Below are 17,807 nucleotides of genomic sequence, written 5' to 3'. Positions count from 1 at the left end.
GTGTTTTTGTTCATAAGAGTTCTTAAAACTATTGATTTTTGGCATTGGCTACCTGAAGTGCCTGGTACCATTACCAGCATTTTAAAAAATTGCAGGGCTGTTAGTTATTTGTGTGCGTTAAGTGGCATCAAGACGCTTCCGACTCATGGTGACCCTATGAATCAATTTCCTCCAAAATGTCCTATCCTTAACAGCCTTGCTCAGATCTTGCCAATTGAGGGCCATGGCTTCCTTTATAGAGTCGACCCATCTCTTCCTCTCTTCCTGCTGCCTTCAACTTTTCTTAGCATTTTTCTTAGCAACTTTTCTTTTCCAGTGATTCTTGTCTTCTCATAATATGACCAAAGTATGACAGCCTCAGTTTAGTCATTTGAGTTTCTAGGGTCTGTTCAGGCTTGATTTGATCTAGAACCCACTGATTTGTTGTTGTTTTTTGGCCATCCACGGTATCCGTAACACTCTCCTCCAACACCACATTTCAAAGGAGTCTACTTTCTTCTTATCAGCTTTCTTCATTGTCCAGCTTTCACACCCATACAGAGTAACAGGGAAATCGATGGCTTGAATTATTTATTTACTTCATTTATATCCTGTTTTCCTCCCCAGTGGGGACCCAAAGGGGCTTATGACAGATTCCCCTTCTTCATCCCCCCCCCCACAAACAATCCTGCGAGGTAGCTCGGACTGAGAGCATGTGACTGACCCAGTTCACCCAGCAGACGTCCGCGGCAGAGTGGGGATTCGAACCTGAGCATCAGTCCAACACTAACCGCTACACCACGCTGGCTGTCCATGGTGCTGATTGTGTTCATTCAGTTGAGTTTTGCCACATATTCAAGCGAACCTCAGCAACCTCTGCATGTTCACTTTGTAATTTGGTTTCTGAAGAATTTGTAAAAATAGGCTTAGTGACCACCTGCACAATCAGCCATCAATGAAGGCACTCTTTGCTGGATTTTGTAGTCTTCCAGATCTGTTACTAGTCTGAGATCTGTTACTGGTCTGCTGCTGGTCTGAGTAGACAGTACTGACTTCGATGGACTCAGGGTCTGATTCAGTATAAGGCAGCTTCGTGTGTTGGGGAGGGGCCGTGGCTCAGTGGTAGAGAATCTACTTGGCATACAGAAAGTCCCAGGTTCAATCCCCAGCATCTCCAGTTAAAGGGACCAGGCAAGTAGGTGATGTGAAAGACCTCTGCCTGAGACCCTGGAGAGCTGCTGCCGGTCTGAGTAGACAGTACTGACTTTGATGGACCCAGGGTCTGATTCAGTATAAGGCAGCTTCATGTGTTGGGGAGGGGCCGTGGCTCAGTGGTAGAACATCTGATTGGCATGCAGAAGGTCCAAGGTTAAATCCCCATCATATCCAGTTAAAGGGACTAGGCAAGGAGGTGATGTGTAAGACCTCTGCCTGAGACCCTGGAGAGCCGCTTCCAGTCTGAGTAGACAGACTGGATGGACCAAGGGTCTGATTCAGGATAAGGCAGGTTCATGTGTTCAAGTGTATCAAATTAACTAGCAGTTTTCTTACATTCACTCACTGCCTTTCTAATATAGGCTTGGATCCTAATCTGTGCAGGTACAGCAGCGCCTGTAGAAATGAACTTTTTGATTCTCCCCCCTCCCCCTCAATGCATTCTGCCATGCATTCTGTTATGCTAACCCTAGGGGTAAGTGGGACCACCAGAAACAGCACCAGGGGGCTGGCAAAAAACACCCATCCACATTCCCCCCCCCCCAATTGTAGCTGCCTTCCATCCATGGAAGACATTTTGGATCCATACTGTAGTCTCACAATTATGTATCAGGTCTTAAAATAAAATTCTTCCTGCCTTTTCCGCTGGTTGTTATGTCTGGGATCTTTCACCACATGGATTCACAAGGGGCATTCTCCTCATTCTCTGAGAGCCAGTGTAGTGTAGTTCTTAAGAGCGGTTGACTCTAATCTGGAGACCCAGGTTTAATTCCCCGCTCCTCCGCATGAAGCCAGCTGGGGTGATCTTGGGCTAGTCACAGTTCTCTCAGGACTCTCTCAGCCTCACCTACCTCACAAGGTGTCTGTTGTGGGGAGAAGAAGGGAAGGAGATTGTAAGCCGGTTTGATTCTGCTTAAAGGTGGAGACAATCGGGGTATGAAAACCAACTCTTCTTCTTTTTTGTTTGAGCTGATGTTTAATAAGTTCGTTTGTACTCAGGATCTCCCAGCAGCCGCTGATCTCTGTACCATTTGAATCCAGTTGGAATCGGGGGGAGTACCCAAGGAGACCTCAGTACAGACTGTTTTGCGCTTCACCTTCTGTGTAGAAAGAGGGAGGTTCAGATGCTCACAAGCCCAAGGCTGGCTTTTCCTCTCCTATTGAGTGCAAAAATGTGCTTGCAAGAGAGGACAAACACTAATGGGTTGTTCACTGTAATCTGCAAAAAAAAAAAAAACACACCTTACTTTGGATAGTAAAAAGCATTTGTAGCAAGCATATACTATTGAAATTGAATTCGCTGTAGAAGCAATTAATCTTCGTCCAAGTCAACATTTCTCTGTAAAGCTGTGGATTATTTTCCTGCATAAGGCTTGCTTTTATTCCTAGCACTCTGTTTATCGTGAGACCCCTGTGGCATCCTGTCTCCATATGCTGCATGCCGTTCTTGAAAGCTATTTTCTGATACTTGGTTTGAGGCACAAATCAACCGTGTTTTGCGTAGGCGTGTTGGTTTCTTTGGAGCCTAGTCCTCCTCTATAAATAATAGGCACATAATAAGGAGAGCCTTACTGGCTCAGACCAGTGCTCCATCTGGTCCAGTATCCTGATTCACACAGGGGGCCCCTAGTAGCCAACACACAGAGGACAGAAGCCAAAACCTTCCTCTGATCTTGCCTCCTAGTGCCAGTATTCACAGGGTTACTGCTTCTGAATTTAGACATTCCCTTCAGTCAACCTGGTTAGTAGCCAGTGGTGAACCTATCCTCCATAAACCTGGAGAGCCAGCGTAGTGTGGTGGCTTAGAGCTGTGGTTTGGAGCGGTGGACTCTGATCTGGAGAACCAGGTTTGATTCCCCACTCCTCCACATGAGTGGCGGAGGCTAATCTGGTGAGCTGGATTTGTTTCCCCACTCCTACACATGAAGGCAGCTGGGTGACCTTGAGCTAATCACAGCTCTCTCAGCTCCACCTACCACACAGGGTGTCTGTTGTGGGGAGGGGAAGGGAAAGTGATTGTAAACCGGTTTGATTCTTCCTTAAGTGGTAGAGAAAGTCGGCATATAAAAACCAACTCTTCTTCTTAATCCAAAGCCGTCTATGTTTGTGGTGCCTGATCTGGATAGTCCAGGCTAGTCCGATCGTGTCAGATCTCAGAAGCTAAGCAGGGATGGCCCCGGTTAGTAGTAGGATGGGAGACCACCAAGGAAATCCAGGGTCGCAGCACAGGGGAAGGCAATGGCAAAACCACCTCAGTCTCTTGCCTTGAAAACCTCCTGGGTTGCCTCAGGTTGGCTGTGACTTGACGGCACTTTACACACAAACAAGACTCTGGAGAGCCCTGACCTGGGTGGCCCAGGGTAGCCCAATCTCGTCAGATCACAGAAGCTAAACAGGGTGGGCGTTGGTCAGTTCGTAGATGGGAGACCACTAAGGAAGTCTAGGGTCACTGCACAGAGGCAGGCAATGGCAAACCACCTCTGAACATCACTTGCCTTGAAAACCCTACAGGGGTGCCATAAGTCCACTGCGACTTGAGAGCAAAAAAAGAGGGGGGGATTGCGGCCTTCACAAATCCACTGGTGTCGAATTCCCCAACAGTGAAGTGGAGGTAGTGCTGGCCACTAATATAAATAGCTTTAAAAGGGGATTAGACAGATTCACAGAGGAGAGGTCCATCAGTGGTTTCTAGCTATGGTGACTGAAGGGAACCTCCCTGCCCCAGGAGGTGGTGATGGCTGCCAACTTGGAAGGCTTTAAGAGGGGAGCGGACATGTTCATGGAGGAGAAGGCTATCCATTGCTACAAGTCAAAATGGATACTAGTCATGATGCACACCTATTCTCTCCAGGATCAGAGGAGCATGCCTATTATATTAGGTGCTGTGGAACATAGGCAGGATGCTACTGCAGTCATCTTGTTTGTGGGCTTCCTAGAGGCCCCTGGTTGCCACTGTGTGAACAGTCTGCTAGACTTCATGAGCCTTGGTCTGATCTAGCAGGGCTTTTCTTATGTTCTTATGACTAGTAGCTCCATCTACCGAGGCAGCGAACCTCTGAACACCAGTGCCAGGATGCGACAGCAGAGGAGAGCCATGGCCTCTGTGCCCTTTTTTGTTTGGCCCTCCAGGGCAACTCATTGGCCACTCTTTGAAAACAGGATGCTGGACTAGATGGACCACTGGTCTGATCCAGCAGGGCTCTTACGTTCTTACATCCACAATTTAATGACTTACTGAGTAAAGAAGCACTTCCGGTTGTCCATACTGAATCTACTGTCCATCACCTTCATTGGGTGCCCCAAATTCTAATATTATTGGAGAGGAAGGAAAGATTCTATCTGTCCACTTTCTCCATCCCATGGATAACTTTATAAACCTTTATCTAGAGATGTGCATGCCTAAAATTTCTGCTCTCCCCCCAAAAAAGAAACAGGAAACCACAGGATTTTCCTCTGCAGCTTCAGTATTTCTGGAAATTTTACATCTCTGCCTCTGCCATTACCTTCTTAGTGATATATTTTTCTAAACTGAAAAGCAATGGACTCCTTAGTCTTTCCTCATAGGAAAGGTGCCATAGCCCATTAAGTATCTTAGTTGCTCTCTTCTGCATTTTCTTCCAGCTCTGCAAAGTCTTTTTTGAGATAACCCCAACCAGACCCATATACCGTGTTTCATATGAGGCAGCATCATAGATACATTGATGTATCGGCCATTTTATGTTCAATCCTTTTCCTAATAATACCCTTGCATACGGTTTGCCTTTTTCATCACTACCACATGTTTTCATTTTCTTTGACATGTCCATGGCTCAGGGGCCGTGGCTCAGTGGTAGAGCATCTTCTTGGCATGCAGAAGGTCCCAGGTTCAATCCCTGGCATCTCCAGTTAAAGGGAATAGGCAAGTAGGTGATGGGAAAGACCTCTGCCTGAGACCCTGGAGAGCTGCTGCTGGTCTGAGTAGACAATACTGGCTTTGATGGACCAAGGGTCTGATTCAGTATAAGGCAGCTTCATGTGTTCACAAACAAATAGTTTAGGGGAGGGACTGTGGCTCAGTGGTAGAGCATCTGTTTGGCATGCAGAAGGTCCCAAGTTCAATCCCTGGCATCTCCAGTTAAAGGGACTAGGCAAGTAGGTGATGTGAAAGACCTCTGCCTGAGACCCTGGAAAGCCACTGCTGGTCTGAGTAGACAATACTGACTTTGATGGACCGAGGGTCTGATTCAGTATAAGGCAGCTTCATATGTTCATGTGATACAAGCCAAAAATCCAGAAGTGTGCTACTTCTTGCCCTTCTAATGCAGACCGACACAGCTTACCCACCTGAAACTAAACTAAACCATGGAAAGACAGGATATCAGGAGCTGGATGCAAAGCAGTTTCACAACTGACTTGACAAATAATAATCAGACTTATCTTTGCCCCCTCATTTAAAATGTAAATGCTCCACCTCAGCAAGCTTCATCATACTATGTGATAGTGAATGTCAACTGAGGTCACCCGCATCATTTAGATTCCACATTCAACACGGGACGATGTTATCAAAAGAAGTCTATTTTGGGAATGGAGAACTGTGTGATGATGCCCGAGACATTTAAAAGGGAGGCACAGAATATCGGTAGCTGTGCAAGCCCCACAGAGTGAGAAATATAGAGGGAAATGGCCAAATCGATTTAATAAAAGGCTATTGAATTTTTTTTAACGGCCTGAGTATGTCATTTCAGAGGTTATTTTTATCATGTGGCTCAATGAAAAAGTACCATTTTCAAGTGCCTGAAGCCATAGTATCCTCTTTTCTATGATGTTGTTATTTTAAGATACAAGATATAGTTTAAAAACTGGTTAAATGACAGAAAGCAGGAATAAGTGGACAGGCCACCTCAGGATGAGCAGCAGGGCACCTGAAGGATCAGTATTGAGACCAGAACTACTTAATTTGTTCATAAATGATTTGGGATTGCAGGTGAGCAAAACAGCGGCTGTGTTTATGGATTACACGAAATTATTCAGGAAGGGGGAAATCAATGCCGACGGGAAAGCTAATCTCTAAATTGGGTGAATGGGCAACTACGTGGCAAATGGAGTTCAGTGTCGCTAGAAGGAAGGCAAGGCACACTGGAACAAAAAACCCTACACTTAAATATATGCTGATGCAGTCTCAACTGGCTGAGAGACAAAGATTTTTGGCTTGTATCACATGAACACATGAAGCTGCCTTATACTGAATCAGACCCTCGGTCCATCAAAGTCAGTATTGTCTACTCAGACCAGCAGTGGCTTTCCAGGGTCTCAGGCAGAGGTCTTTCACATCACCTACTTGCCTAGTCCCTTTAACTGGAGATGCCAGGGATTGAACTTGGGACCTTCTGCATGCCAAGCAGATGCTCTTACCACTGAGCCACAGCCCCTCCCCTAAACTATTTGTTTGTGAACACATGAAGCTGCGTTATACTGAATCAGACCCTTGGTCCATCAAAGTCAGTATTGTCTACTCAGACCGGCAGCAGCTCTCCAAGGTCTCAGGCAGAGGTCTTTCAAAGCACCTGCTTGCCTAGTCCCTTTAACTGGAGATGCCAGGGATTGAACCTGGGACCTTCTGCATGCCAAGTAAATGCTCTGCAAACTGAGCCACAGCTCCTCTCCATGGAGAGTGACAGTGAAACTGAGGTTCCTCCAGTGACCTCTGTGGAAGAGAGTGATGTCCTATTGAAACAGTTGAATGGATAGCCATGTCTACAGTAGATCAGGCAGACTTCTTTGGCTTTGCTGAAATTAACATGTCAACAGTTTTCAGTGCCTTGGTCTTCCACTATACCACGCTGGCTTTCACTTGTATCAGTGGCTGCAAAGCTGCAGAGATTTATAAACTTCCTCTCTGCTAAAAAAAGAAAAAAAAAGGCCCAAGGTGAGCCAGTGTGGTATAGTGGTTAAGAGTGGTGGTCTCTAAACTGGAGGACCTGGTTCAATTCCCCACTCCTCCACATGAAGCCTGCTGGGTGACCTTGGGCTAGTCACAGTTCTCTCTGAACCTCTCTCAGCCTCACCTACCTCACAAGGTGTCTGTTACGGGATGGGGACGGGAAGGCGATTGTAAGCCATCTTTGAGACTCAACTTTTAGAACCAACTTTTCTTCTGGGACAACAGAACAGGAGTCAGTGGTCCCCCACGAATGTGGCATTCCATGGAAAGTAGCATTCATGGGGAAGCTCCAGGCTGCAACTGTGATAGACTGCAAAATATTTGTGTTGTTCCCTTGTTATATCTGCAGTAAAAAAAGGATTTGATGTTCCCATACAATGTCTTCCTCTTACAATAGCAATTGACAATTGTGTCTGCCGGCATGTTAGCTATTCAGAATAATCTCATGGTCACTGCTGCAGCCAAGACAAATTGGTATTGGTGTCTTTGGGCCAAACCGCACATTACACAGGAGATCCATAATTGGATCTCAAGACTTCAAAGCGGTTGCTGGACAGATTTTATTTAGGCTGGTGGTGGTAGGGATTATGCTTTGGCTGACAAGCACGTACATAGCAAGGACTTTTTCTCCCTCACCAGTTTTGAAGAAGAGTTGGTTTTTAGATGCTGATTTTCTCTACCACTTAAGGGAGACTCAAACCGGCTTACAATCACCTTCCCTTCCCGTCCCCACAACAGACACCCTGTGAGGTAGGTGGGGCTGAGAGAGCTCCAAGAGAGCTGTGACTAGCCAAGGTCACCAATCTGGCTTCATGTGGAGGAGTGGAGAATCAAACCTGGTTCTCCAAATTAGCCTCCGCCGCTCATGTGAAGGAGTGGAGAATCAAACCCGGTTCCCCAGATCAGCGTCCACCGCTCCAAACCACCGTTCTTAACCACTACACCACCAAGATGCAAAGGTTGAGAAGTCCAAGCAACTCTTGTGTAAAGCGACATTTGGCTTCGGTATTTGTTCCTGCACATTACTGTCAAAGTTTCATAAAATTTGGTGCATTGAGTTACTGTTTGGCTTTAAGGAGCCAGTTTACATACAAACGTTAAGCACGTTTGCAGCAGTCACCTGCCTAAGCTTCATTAACTGTCGATTGATCTCTTCCACCTTCTTTGAAACACCAAACATTTTCAAACCCCTAGTATGGCCCATTGCATTAGAGAGGGGCTGTGCCTCAGTGGTAGAGCATCTGCTTGGCATGCAGAAGGTCCCAGGCTCAATCCCCAGCATCTCCGGTTAAAGGGACTAGGCAAGTAGGTGATTTGAAAGACCTCTGCCTGAGACCCTGGAGAGCTGCTGCCACTCTGAGCAGACAATACTGACTTTGATGGACCAAGGTTCTGATTCAGTATAAGGCTCAGTATAATGTGTATTATAGTATAGAACACAGTATTATAGAACACAGTATAATGTGTTCATGTGTTTATTGGGGAGGGGCTGTGGCTCAGTAATAGAACATCTGCTTGGCAGGCAGAATGTCTCAGGTTCAATCCCCGGCATCTCCAGTTAGAGGGACTAGGCAAGTAGGTAATGTGAAAGACCTCTGCCTGAGACCCTGGAGAGTCGCTGCCAGTCTGAGTAGACAATAGTGACTTATATGGACCAAGGGTCTGATTCAGTATAAGACAGCTTCATGTGTTCATCATTAGAGGTAAGACAAGGATAAACCAGGATCAGCAACTTTTCAAAGTGAACTCCTGCAATCTGTCTTCTGTGGCAGAGGGTAAATTTGAAGTTTTGGGACAAGATTCTGACTTTTTTTGCTATTGATACAGCAGAGGTATTGCTTTCAAAGGGGCTGGAAGGGCTTCTTTTTAACAGGGTTTTTTCCCCCCTGCAGCTAGCTGCATAGCTTCGAGACGAAGTTAATCGCTTTGTTGTTGTTGTTGTTCTCAGAAGCCCTCATGAAAAGAAGAAAAGGAGATCTCACTCCCACACCAAGTCCAAAGCAAGATCTCATTCTCCCTCCATCTCGCCAGGCAAGCAGTCTGCACTTAAGAATGCCACCCATTCAGCCAGCGTCTCTCCTGTGGAGAGTAGAGGATCCAGCCAAGAACGGTCCAGGTAATGGGCTCTGATTAAGTCTGCGTGTTGGCTTTTGTCTAGCTGCAAGCCAGTGGCTCAGTTGGAGGACAGGGCTGTGCTGCCAATGATTCCAAATGGGGGTTATATGCAAGGATGGCCCGTGGACCTGCCAGCAAAACAAGTGCTTACATTACTTACTCTCTACGCAGCCAGAATGAACGGAAAAGGCCGCGCGCCTATTATGTCGCTATACCTACTTAGCCAGGTTGTTTGTTTGGGTGTGTTTCTGCTGCTTTTCGACCCAAAGAGACCCCAAGCAGCTTATAAAAAATAACCACATGGCCCTACTCTCGCCCCCTTTTTACAACTGGGAAATCGCCTGCTTGGCTATGTTACTTATTATGATTCAGCGAGTTCTATATTATTGGTGTGCCATCTACTTTTAATAATTTATGAGTTGGCATTTTTGTTTTAGATGTTTTTATTAGTGTGTGTAGATATATGTGTGTGTGTGTATCAGCATTTTTATTGTTTTAGCATTTTTATTGTTATGTGTGTATAATCTGTGTTTTATTGTTGTTACCCGCCCTGAGCCTGGCTTTGCCAGGGAGGGCGGGTTAGATATAAAATGAATAAGTAAATAAAGAATTTCAACAATGTAACAACCATCAAGAAAATGAACACATCGAGGGCTGGTCCTGATGCACCAGGTTACGTGTTATGGGCCAGGGTGGCTTGGTTAAGAGCAGTGGTTTGAAGCTGTGGATTCTAATCTGGAGAACTGCGTTTGATTCCCTGCTCCTCCACATGAGTGGCCGAGGCTAATCTGGGGAACTGGGTTGGGTCCCCCACTCCTCCACATAAAGCCAGCTGGGTGACCTTTGCAAGTCACAGCTCTCGTAGAGCTCTCTCAGCCTCACTTACCTCACCAGGTGTCTGTTATAGGGAGGGGAAGGGAAGGCGATTGTAAGCCACTTTGATTCTTCCTTAAGTGGTAGAGAAAGTCAGCATATAAAACCAACTCTTCTTCTTTAAAGGACCAAAAGCCCTTTCTTGTCATGTAGTTTGCACCTCTGGCCACACCCCAGCTTAAGTACCTGCAAGCAGACGAAAAACAAGCACAGCCCAGATCTTATTCAGCTGCTGTTGGCAAGCTGGCAGAGTTTTCCTCACTTCCTACCCTGGTCATCTACATCATTACACCAAGGAAAACTTTACCAGGGTTCCCAGTCTGATTAGAAATCTGGGGCATGGGGAGGACAATGTGAGACTCTTTTCTGTATTCAGCAGATGAGAAAGGAGAGCTGTGAATTTATATAACTGGGCCAAAGTTAGGGAACTATTCACCAAGCCGCAGTTCTATTGGCTTACTGAGATGCTGATACATACAGTATAGCAAATGGTCAAGTTTATCCGGCCTTTCTTTTTCTGGCTGCCCCTGCACCAGGTCTTTCCAAACAAGCGTAGCTTTCACCCGAATTAATTTCAAGCATCAAATACTTTCCTTTTGTGCTGTTAACTACGGCCGTGGTGGTCTTTAGCAGTAGCCGCTTTGCATGAGACAGCACTGGGTGCTGCTTCTGAAAAAATACCTTCCAGTGAGGAAGTAGAAGAAGAGTTGGTTTTTATATGCCAACCTTCTCTACCACTTGAGGAAGAATCATACTGGCTTACAATCCTTTCCCCTCACCATAACAGACACCCTGTGAGGTGGGGGGGGCTGAGAGAGTGTAACTAGCCCAAGGTCACCCAGCTGGCTTCATGTAAAGGAGTGGGGAAACCAACCCGGTTCACCAGATAAGGGCCTGCCACTTATGTGGAGGAGCGGGAAATCAAACAAGGTTCACCAGATTAGAGTTCGCCGCTCATGTGGAGGAGTGGGGAATCGAACCCACTTCTCCAGATCAGAGTCCACCACTCCAATAGCAGCTTTTGATGCAGCCAGCTGTAAACTTGGCCACACCAGTGTGGTATAATGTGGATAGGGTTGGATTTTGCATGGGGGAGACCTAAAGTAGTCATTAGTTTTCTGCCTAACCACCTGTGGAAGGTTAAAAGAAGGTAAGAGAATTGTGTGTGCTGCCCCAGTCTCCTAGGAGAAAGGCAGGCAAAGGTAACAGTGGAAGAATAATGAAAACAACCGCTGGCGAGAAGGCACTGGCGATAGAAAATTGGCCAGCTCTGAACGGTGCTCTTCTAGTCTAGATGTTTTGAAATCAGTTCCTTTTACTTTTAATATTTTGTGTTTTTTTAAAAGCGCTTTTTCCGGAGTGTTCCAGCTGCAACACATTAATCCTTACAACAAAGCTAGACCAGTTTTATTAGCCCTGCAACGGAGTGAACCTTAGCGGCGTAGTTGTGGAAAGCAGCAGTGTTGAGCCGGAAAGCGGGGGTGAGATTTGGAAGTGGAGCTGCTCGGATAACACGGGGCTTGCTCTCTAGCTGCCACTCTCAGCTAGTTCTGTCTCTCGTGCGGGTCGAATACCCAGATGTACGCATTCGTGTGCCAGTAACGGAGTTTTGACGCGTGTCCCTTTTCTGAATTTTTTTTAGGGGAGTTTCTTTGGAGAAAGACGGCCAGATCTCTTCAGCCATTGTGTCATCAGTGCAGAGTAAAATAACTCAGGTACCGTTTAAAATGTTGCCGCGCGCCGTGTCAGTAAAGAACGAACAGTTTTATAATCACATTACATCCTTGTTTTAATTGCAGCTCCGATAGCAGCATGGCTTTAAAAGGGCACAGCAAATAGTCTGCAATCGTTGCCCTTGCAAAGTTAAATCTGTCTGGTTTACAAGATAAGGGTTTCCTCGTTTGCCCGCCTCATTGCTGTGGTTTGTTCCTGTAGGTCGGTCAGACTTCTTTACCATCTGAATTCTTTTCAGAGCCACGGGGAAGTCAGCGAGCTGTTTGCTTCTCACTCAGACTACATGGTGTCCTCATTCAGGTCCCTCCACTGACTTCCATTCCCCTTTACCATGAAATGCAGGCTCATTTCAAACACAGCACAAAGCCATGGTTAGGGTGATCATCTACATGTGCGCCGCTCTACTAGCTAGGTTAAGGTACATCAGAATACAGTCTGAAACCGTGGATTTGAACTTGTTTTATTAACCACAGTTAGACTTGGTTCTTGGAGCCTGAACTAGGAACACTGGAACATGTCCTTCTTAGGTGCTGTTACTATAAGGAGGAAAGGGAGAAGATTCTTGACCCCCTTTTAAGAAAGAGCACTGGTTATCCTGAATTCGTTAGAGTTAATATCCTTGTTAAGGATGAATTTTCTCAGGTAGCAAAGTTAGTGGCCAAGTTTTGTAAAATAGTATTTAATCATAGGAAATCTAAATAGAAATGAAAAGTTGTAGAGTGGATTGGTAGTTTTATTTTATATTACTGACCAGTTTTTAAAGAGAGTAATATTTTGTATAGTGTTTTAACCAAAATGTATTGTTTTATACTGCCGGTTTGGGTAAGGCAGTGTACCTGCAAACATTTTATGTTTGGTCTAAGGACCATAAATTAAATCAATACTGTGGAGCCTGAACTCTCCCTTAAAGCTAAAATGAGCTTATCGTACTTTGGTCACATTATGAGAAGGCAACAAGAGTCACTGGAAAAGACAAAAATGCTAGGAAAAGCTGAAGGCATCAGGGAAAGAGGAAGACTCAACATGAGATGGATTGATCAAGGAAGCCACGGCCCTCAGTCTGCAAGACCTGAGCAAGGCTGTTACCGATAGGACCTTCTGGAGGACATTGATTCGTAGGGTTGCCTTAGGTCGGAAGCAACTTGACGGCACTTGACACACAGAGAGACATGGTTTACACATAGTGTGAACCTCTGTCTCATTTTGACTTTGGTTAATTTGTGAAAGCAGAATGCGGCTGGCAGATGATCGCTCAAATCCTGGTTTGCCTCGACAGGGGATGGATGGTTTTGTCACCTTTACTCTGACCGGGCATCTCTGTGTTGGAGATTCGATTGAGCCTGCAGATTTTTGGAAATGTTGCTTTGGCAGCAGCTGCCACCACAGCACAAGGAGCTGCACTGTGTGACTGAAGTTAAGCGGTGGCAGCCATCTTGTGGCTGGCTCCGCCTCCTGTGGCAGCCATTTTGTTGCTGTGCCCCTCCATGCTCCTATTCTACAGCATGTGGGCCTTTGTCCAAGGATCTCTCTAATAGAAGACAATGAGTGCTTTAAAGATAATTATGATATACTCTTAGCTCTAATAGCAGAAGAAATACTGCACAGTTGGGGAAAGGGGAATAAAATCAGGGTTGTTTACTTAGTTAACATCAGTGGCTAGAATGGAAATGTCTATTAACAGTTGCAGGTCACAGTATCGGTGCAGCGGCTTCCACGGTTTTGTGTCTAGCCTTTGGCACGCCAAGCAGAGTGCAGCTATAAGCCTGACTGTTTTCAGCGTCTTTCATGCCGTGCAGTTAAAAAGAAGTCTATAATTCTGCGCTAGCATGGTTCAGTTTTCAATCTTTTCTCAGATGTGCGAGCTCCTCGTCCTGCTTCCTGCTCATTTTAATTTTGACTCAGCTGGATGGAGATTTGAATTAAGTTGGAGATTTGAATTTCTCCAGCGTTCCTTTGGAGGGATTTTGGGGGTCGGGTCCGGCAGCTTCTCCCCTGCTGGAAAGAGGGAAGGGCGATCCCTTTGAATATCGAAAGTGAGGCCCAAGTGGATCAAAACCATGTGGCATGGGGGCTGCAGCGAGGAGGAAAATCAGGGAAGATTAAGCAGAAAAGCTGGCAGGAGCCCAACCCACACTTTGGAAGCTTGCCCTTTTATAAAAATGCAATTATTTAACTGGGTAGTCTTCTAGTTAGCGTTGCCAACCTCCAGGTGATGGCTGGAGATCTCCCGCTATTGCAACTGCTCTCCAGCTGATAGAGGTCAGTTCCCCTGGAGAAAATGGCCGCTTCGGCCATTGGACTCTATGACATTGAAGACCCTCCCCTCCCCAAACCCCACCCTCCTCAGGCTCTGCCCCAAAAACCTCACGCCGGTAGCGAAGAGGGACCTGGCAACCCTGCTGCTATTACAACTGATCTCCAGCCAAAAGAGATCAGTTCACCTGGAGAAAATGGCTGCTTTGGCAATTGGACTCTATGGCATTGAAGTCCCTCCCTTCTCCAAACCCTGCCCTCCTCAGGCTCTGCACCGAAAATCTCCCGGTATTTCCCAATCTGGAGCTGGCAACCCTATGTCTAGTCTGTATGTTTTGCCAGTGACTAGATAGAACTCCCTGGGTGGCGGAGGGGCTGTGGCTCAGTGGTAGCTATTCTGCTTTGCATGCAGAAGGTCCCAGGTTCAATCCCCAGTGTCCCCAGTTAAGAGGATCAGGCAGTAGGTGACATTAAAGACCTCTGCCTGAGAACCTAGAGAGCAGAGAAGGTCTCAGTTTGCAAGGCTTACTTTATGCCCTCTTCCTATATTGGGCATTTTTAATAATTAAAGAGAGAGCCAGCATGGCATAGTGTTTATGTGCGGCGGCCTCTAAACTGGAGAACCAAGTTCAATCCCCCCCACTGCTCCACATGAAGCCTGCCGGTTGACCTTGGGCCAGTCGCAGTTCTTTCAGAACTCTCTCGGCCCACACGGAGGCAGGCAATGGCCAACCACCTTCAAAAGTCTTCTGCCTTGAAAACCCTACGGGGTTGCCATAAGTCCGCTGTGAGTTGATGGCACTTTCCACCCCCACAGTTATTAAGGGAATGTGGCCGAATTCAAACATCCACTTCCCCAATCCCCGAATCATGGTTTGGGGAAGTCGGGAATGGGCCAGCAGGGTGTAGTGGTGAAGAGCGGTGGTTGGGAGCGGTGGACTCTGATCTGGAGAACCGGGTTTGATTCCCCACTCCTCCAGATGAGCGGCAGAGGCTAATCTGGTGAACTGGATTTGTTTCCCCACTCCTCCACAGGAAGCCAGCTGGGTGACCTTGGGCTAGTCACAGTTCTCTTAGAGCTCTCTCAGCCCCACCTACCTCACAGGGTGTCTGTTGTGGGGAGGGGAAGGGAAGGTGATTGTAAGCCGGTTTGAGTCTCCCTTAAGTGGTAGAGAAAGTTGGCATATAAAAACCAACTTTTCTTCCTCTTCTGCTTCTTCTACTTCTTCCTCCTTCTTCCCCACCACTTGCAGACTTCCCCCTCCCTTTTCTAGTTTCTTCTTGCTGTAGTTTGCCATCACATCTGAATTTTTTATCTGAGGGGGTTCCATCTTTATAAGCTGTGTTTACAGTCTTCTTCTCACCTGAGGAGCCTTTTTATGAATATCGTTTTAGGCTGATGAATGTGGTTTTATGCCCCTGACTTGTGTTTTTATGGCTGGTTTTATTATTGATAATACTTAGGCGGCGGTTTATGATTTTATTGTGTTTGTGAGCCACCTTGAGCAGTCTCTGAACAGGCATCATATACATCTTCTAAATAATAAATAGGCAAACTCTCATTAGCACTAACCAACAGTTGCCTTCAGACTGAGAGTTGCTATTCCATTTCAAAACCTGATGTTAAATCACAATTCTCTCCATGCAAATCCAATGGTTAAACCAAGCTGGGAAAGGGGGGAACGTGGTACATGCTGTTATCTCCAACTTAAGTTTTGGTGGTCAGAAAAATTGAATATCTGATACACTGATAATTAGACGTGTGCCAGAACACCCACTGTGGCACAGAGTGCTAAGCTGCAGTACTGCAGTCAAAAGCTCTGCTCACGACCTGAGTTCGATCTCGAGGGAAGTCTGTTTCAGGTAGCCGGCTCAAGGTTGACTCCGCCTTCCATCCTTCCAATGTCCGTAAAATGAGTCCCCGGCTTTCTGAGGGTAGCATGTCAGAGTCTAGCCGTTCATGGCCTGGGAGCCAACTGGAGACCCACCTGCTAGGTGGAAGTGCCACCATCAGGAAAAGGCACCTTTATTCCAGGAGAAAGCACCACCGTTGGCAGAACAAATCCAACCTATGACCTTCCTGTTTTACTTGGCACGCTCGTTCTCGGGCACGGCCTGTTTTTTATCTGTACAGACTGTCCATTTGAGTGAATCCGGCGAATGCTCACGGGTTTCCCTGTCTCCCTTGCAGGATCTCATGGCCAAAGTGAGGGCTATGCTTGCAGCATCCAAAAACATCCCGACCAGTGCCTCCTGAGACCAGCGTTCTGGAAGACACGTCTGCAGCTGGAAAGCCTCGTTTGGATGGCTCCCGACATCCCTTTTCTCAGACAGCGGATGTACAGTGAGCTTGAAAAAAACCCTTCGCTGAGTACAGAAGAAAGAGGGTCCCCTCGGAACTTTGATACGTTTTCCACTTGGAACATCCCACCGATAAGGAGCTGGGGTGGGGGTTGTAAATTACATTTGGACCTGTTCTTCAATAACGTTTTGCAACGGAAGGGGGTCTGTAAATTTGTAAATACAATGTTTCTGTGAGTGTAACGCAATAAAAATGCAGAGCAGCCCTTTTTATTAGCGAAATGCTTCTGGGAGGCTGTTTTCCCCTCCGCTTTTTAACCGTTTAAAATGGCTTCATCTGACGCTTTTAGCTTAAGACACCTGTTGCTATTTTGAAACACGGTGGGATAAAATGCTTTCAATGTCCCCACAATATGAGCAACCCTTAATAATATCTATTTAAAATATTTTCTTCCCACGTTTCTCCACGGACGGACTCAAACACCAATTATATAACCTCCGTCAGTGTGCCAAAGCCATTTCCCTTCGCTTGCTTTTAGTGCACTTTTTCCCCCCTTTCATGCATACTTATTTATTCACTTTATTTTTTAAAAAAAATAATGTGTGGCTTTTCCCAAGCTCAAGGCAGTTTTCAAAGGTTCAGTGAAAAGACCATATAAAACCAATAAATAACAAATGCCGCACAATGCACCTCAGTTAAAAAAAATGCCCCAAATTAACCAAAGGTCCAACAGAAGAGGAACATGCCGCATGCTGCATCACAAGGGAGGGGGGATTTGTGATTCCAAAGGATGGGGTTGCCACAGAAGGGCCCAATTCATTCCACCCCCATCAATCAATAATTTATTATGGTCATGGACCAGTAGAATAAGATATACATGACAGGGTGATTATAAGAATGTGTGTGTGCATTCGCAGTCTTCTATTTAGTGATATAAAAAAGCAAATATGTGACATTAAATCAACACTGCACCTCAGTAGAATCTGGCAGCTCTATCCAAGGTTCTAGACTCAAGGTCTGCAAGAAGAAAGGAGAAGAAGAAGAGCTGGTTTTTATCTGCTAGTTTTTCTCTACCTTTTAAGGAGAATCTAGCTGGCTTACAATCCCCTTCCCTTCCCCTCCCCACAACAGACACCCTGTGAGGTCGATGGGGCTGAGAGAGTTCGGAGAGAACTGTGACTGGTCTAAGGGCACCCAGCTCTGGCTTCATGTGTAGGAGTGGGGAAACCAACCCGGTTCACCAGATTAGAGTCCGCCGCTCTTGTGGAGCAGCGGTGAATCAAACCCGGTTCTCCAGATTAGAGTCCACCACTCTTAACCACTACATCATGCTGGCTCTCTGATATACCATTCCTCCGATCTTCTGGTATGCCATTCCTCTAATCTTCCCCAGATTTTTTGGAGAATAGGTGTAAT

General features: G+C 46.2%; 1 protein-coding gene across 1 annotated transcript in view; it reads left to right on the top strand.

Annotated features, from left to right (window-relative positions):
• Nucleotides 1-16,365, top strand: part of SFSWAP (splicing factor SWAP) — a 125,277-nt gene extending 108,912 nt beyond the window's left edge. The window contains exons 17-19 of the mRNA XM_056859526.1: nt 9,063-9,230; nt 11,745-11,817; nt 16,281-16,365. Coding sequence (XP_056715504.1) covers nt 9,063-9,230; nt 11,745-11,817; nt 16,281-16,346 — 307 coding nt within the window. The 3' untranslated portion in view covers nt 16,347-16,365. The remainder of the gene's footprint in view (nt 1-9,062; nt 9,231-11,744; nt 11,818-16,280) is intronic.
• The last annotated feature ends 1,442 nt before the right edge of the window (nt 16,366-17,807 follow it).

Source organism: Euleptes europaea, chromosome 13, assembly GCF_029931775.1.
Source record: "Euleptes europaea isolate rEulEur1 chromosome 13, rEulEur1.hap1, whole genome shotgun sequence".
In the NCBI taxonomy this organism is placed as follows: domain Eukaryota; kingdom Metazoa; phylum Chordata; class Lepidosauria; order Squamata; family Sphaerodactylidae; genus Euleptes; species Euleptes europaea.
Note: the sequence above shows the minus strand (reverse complement) of the source record. Positions and strands in the feature narration are given on the sequence as shown.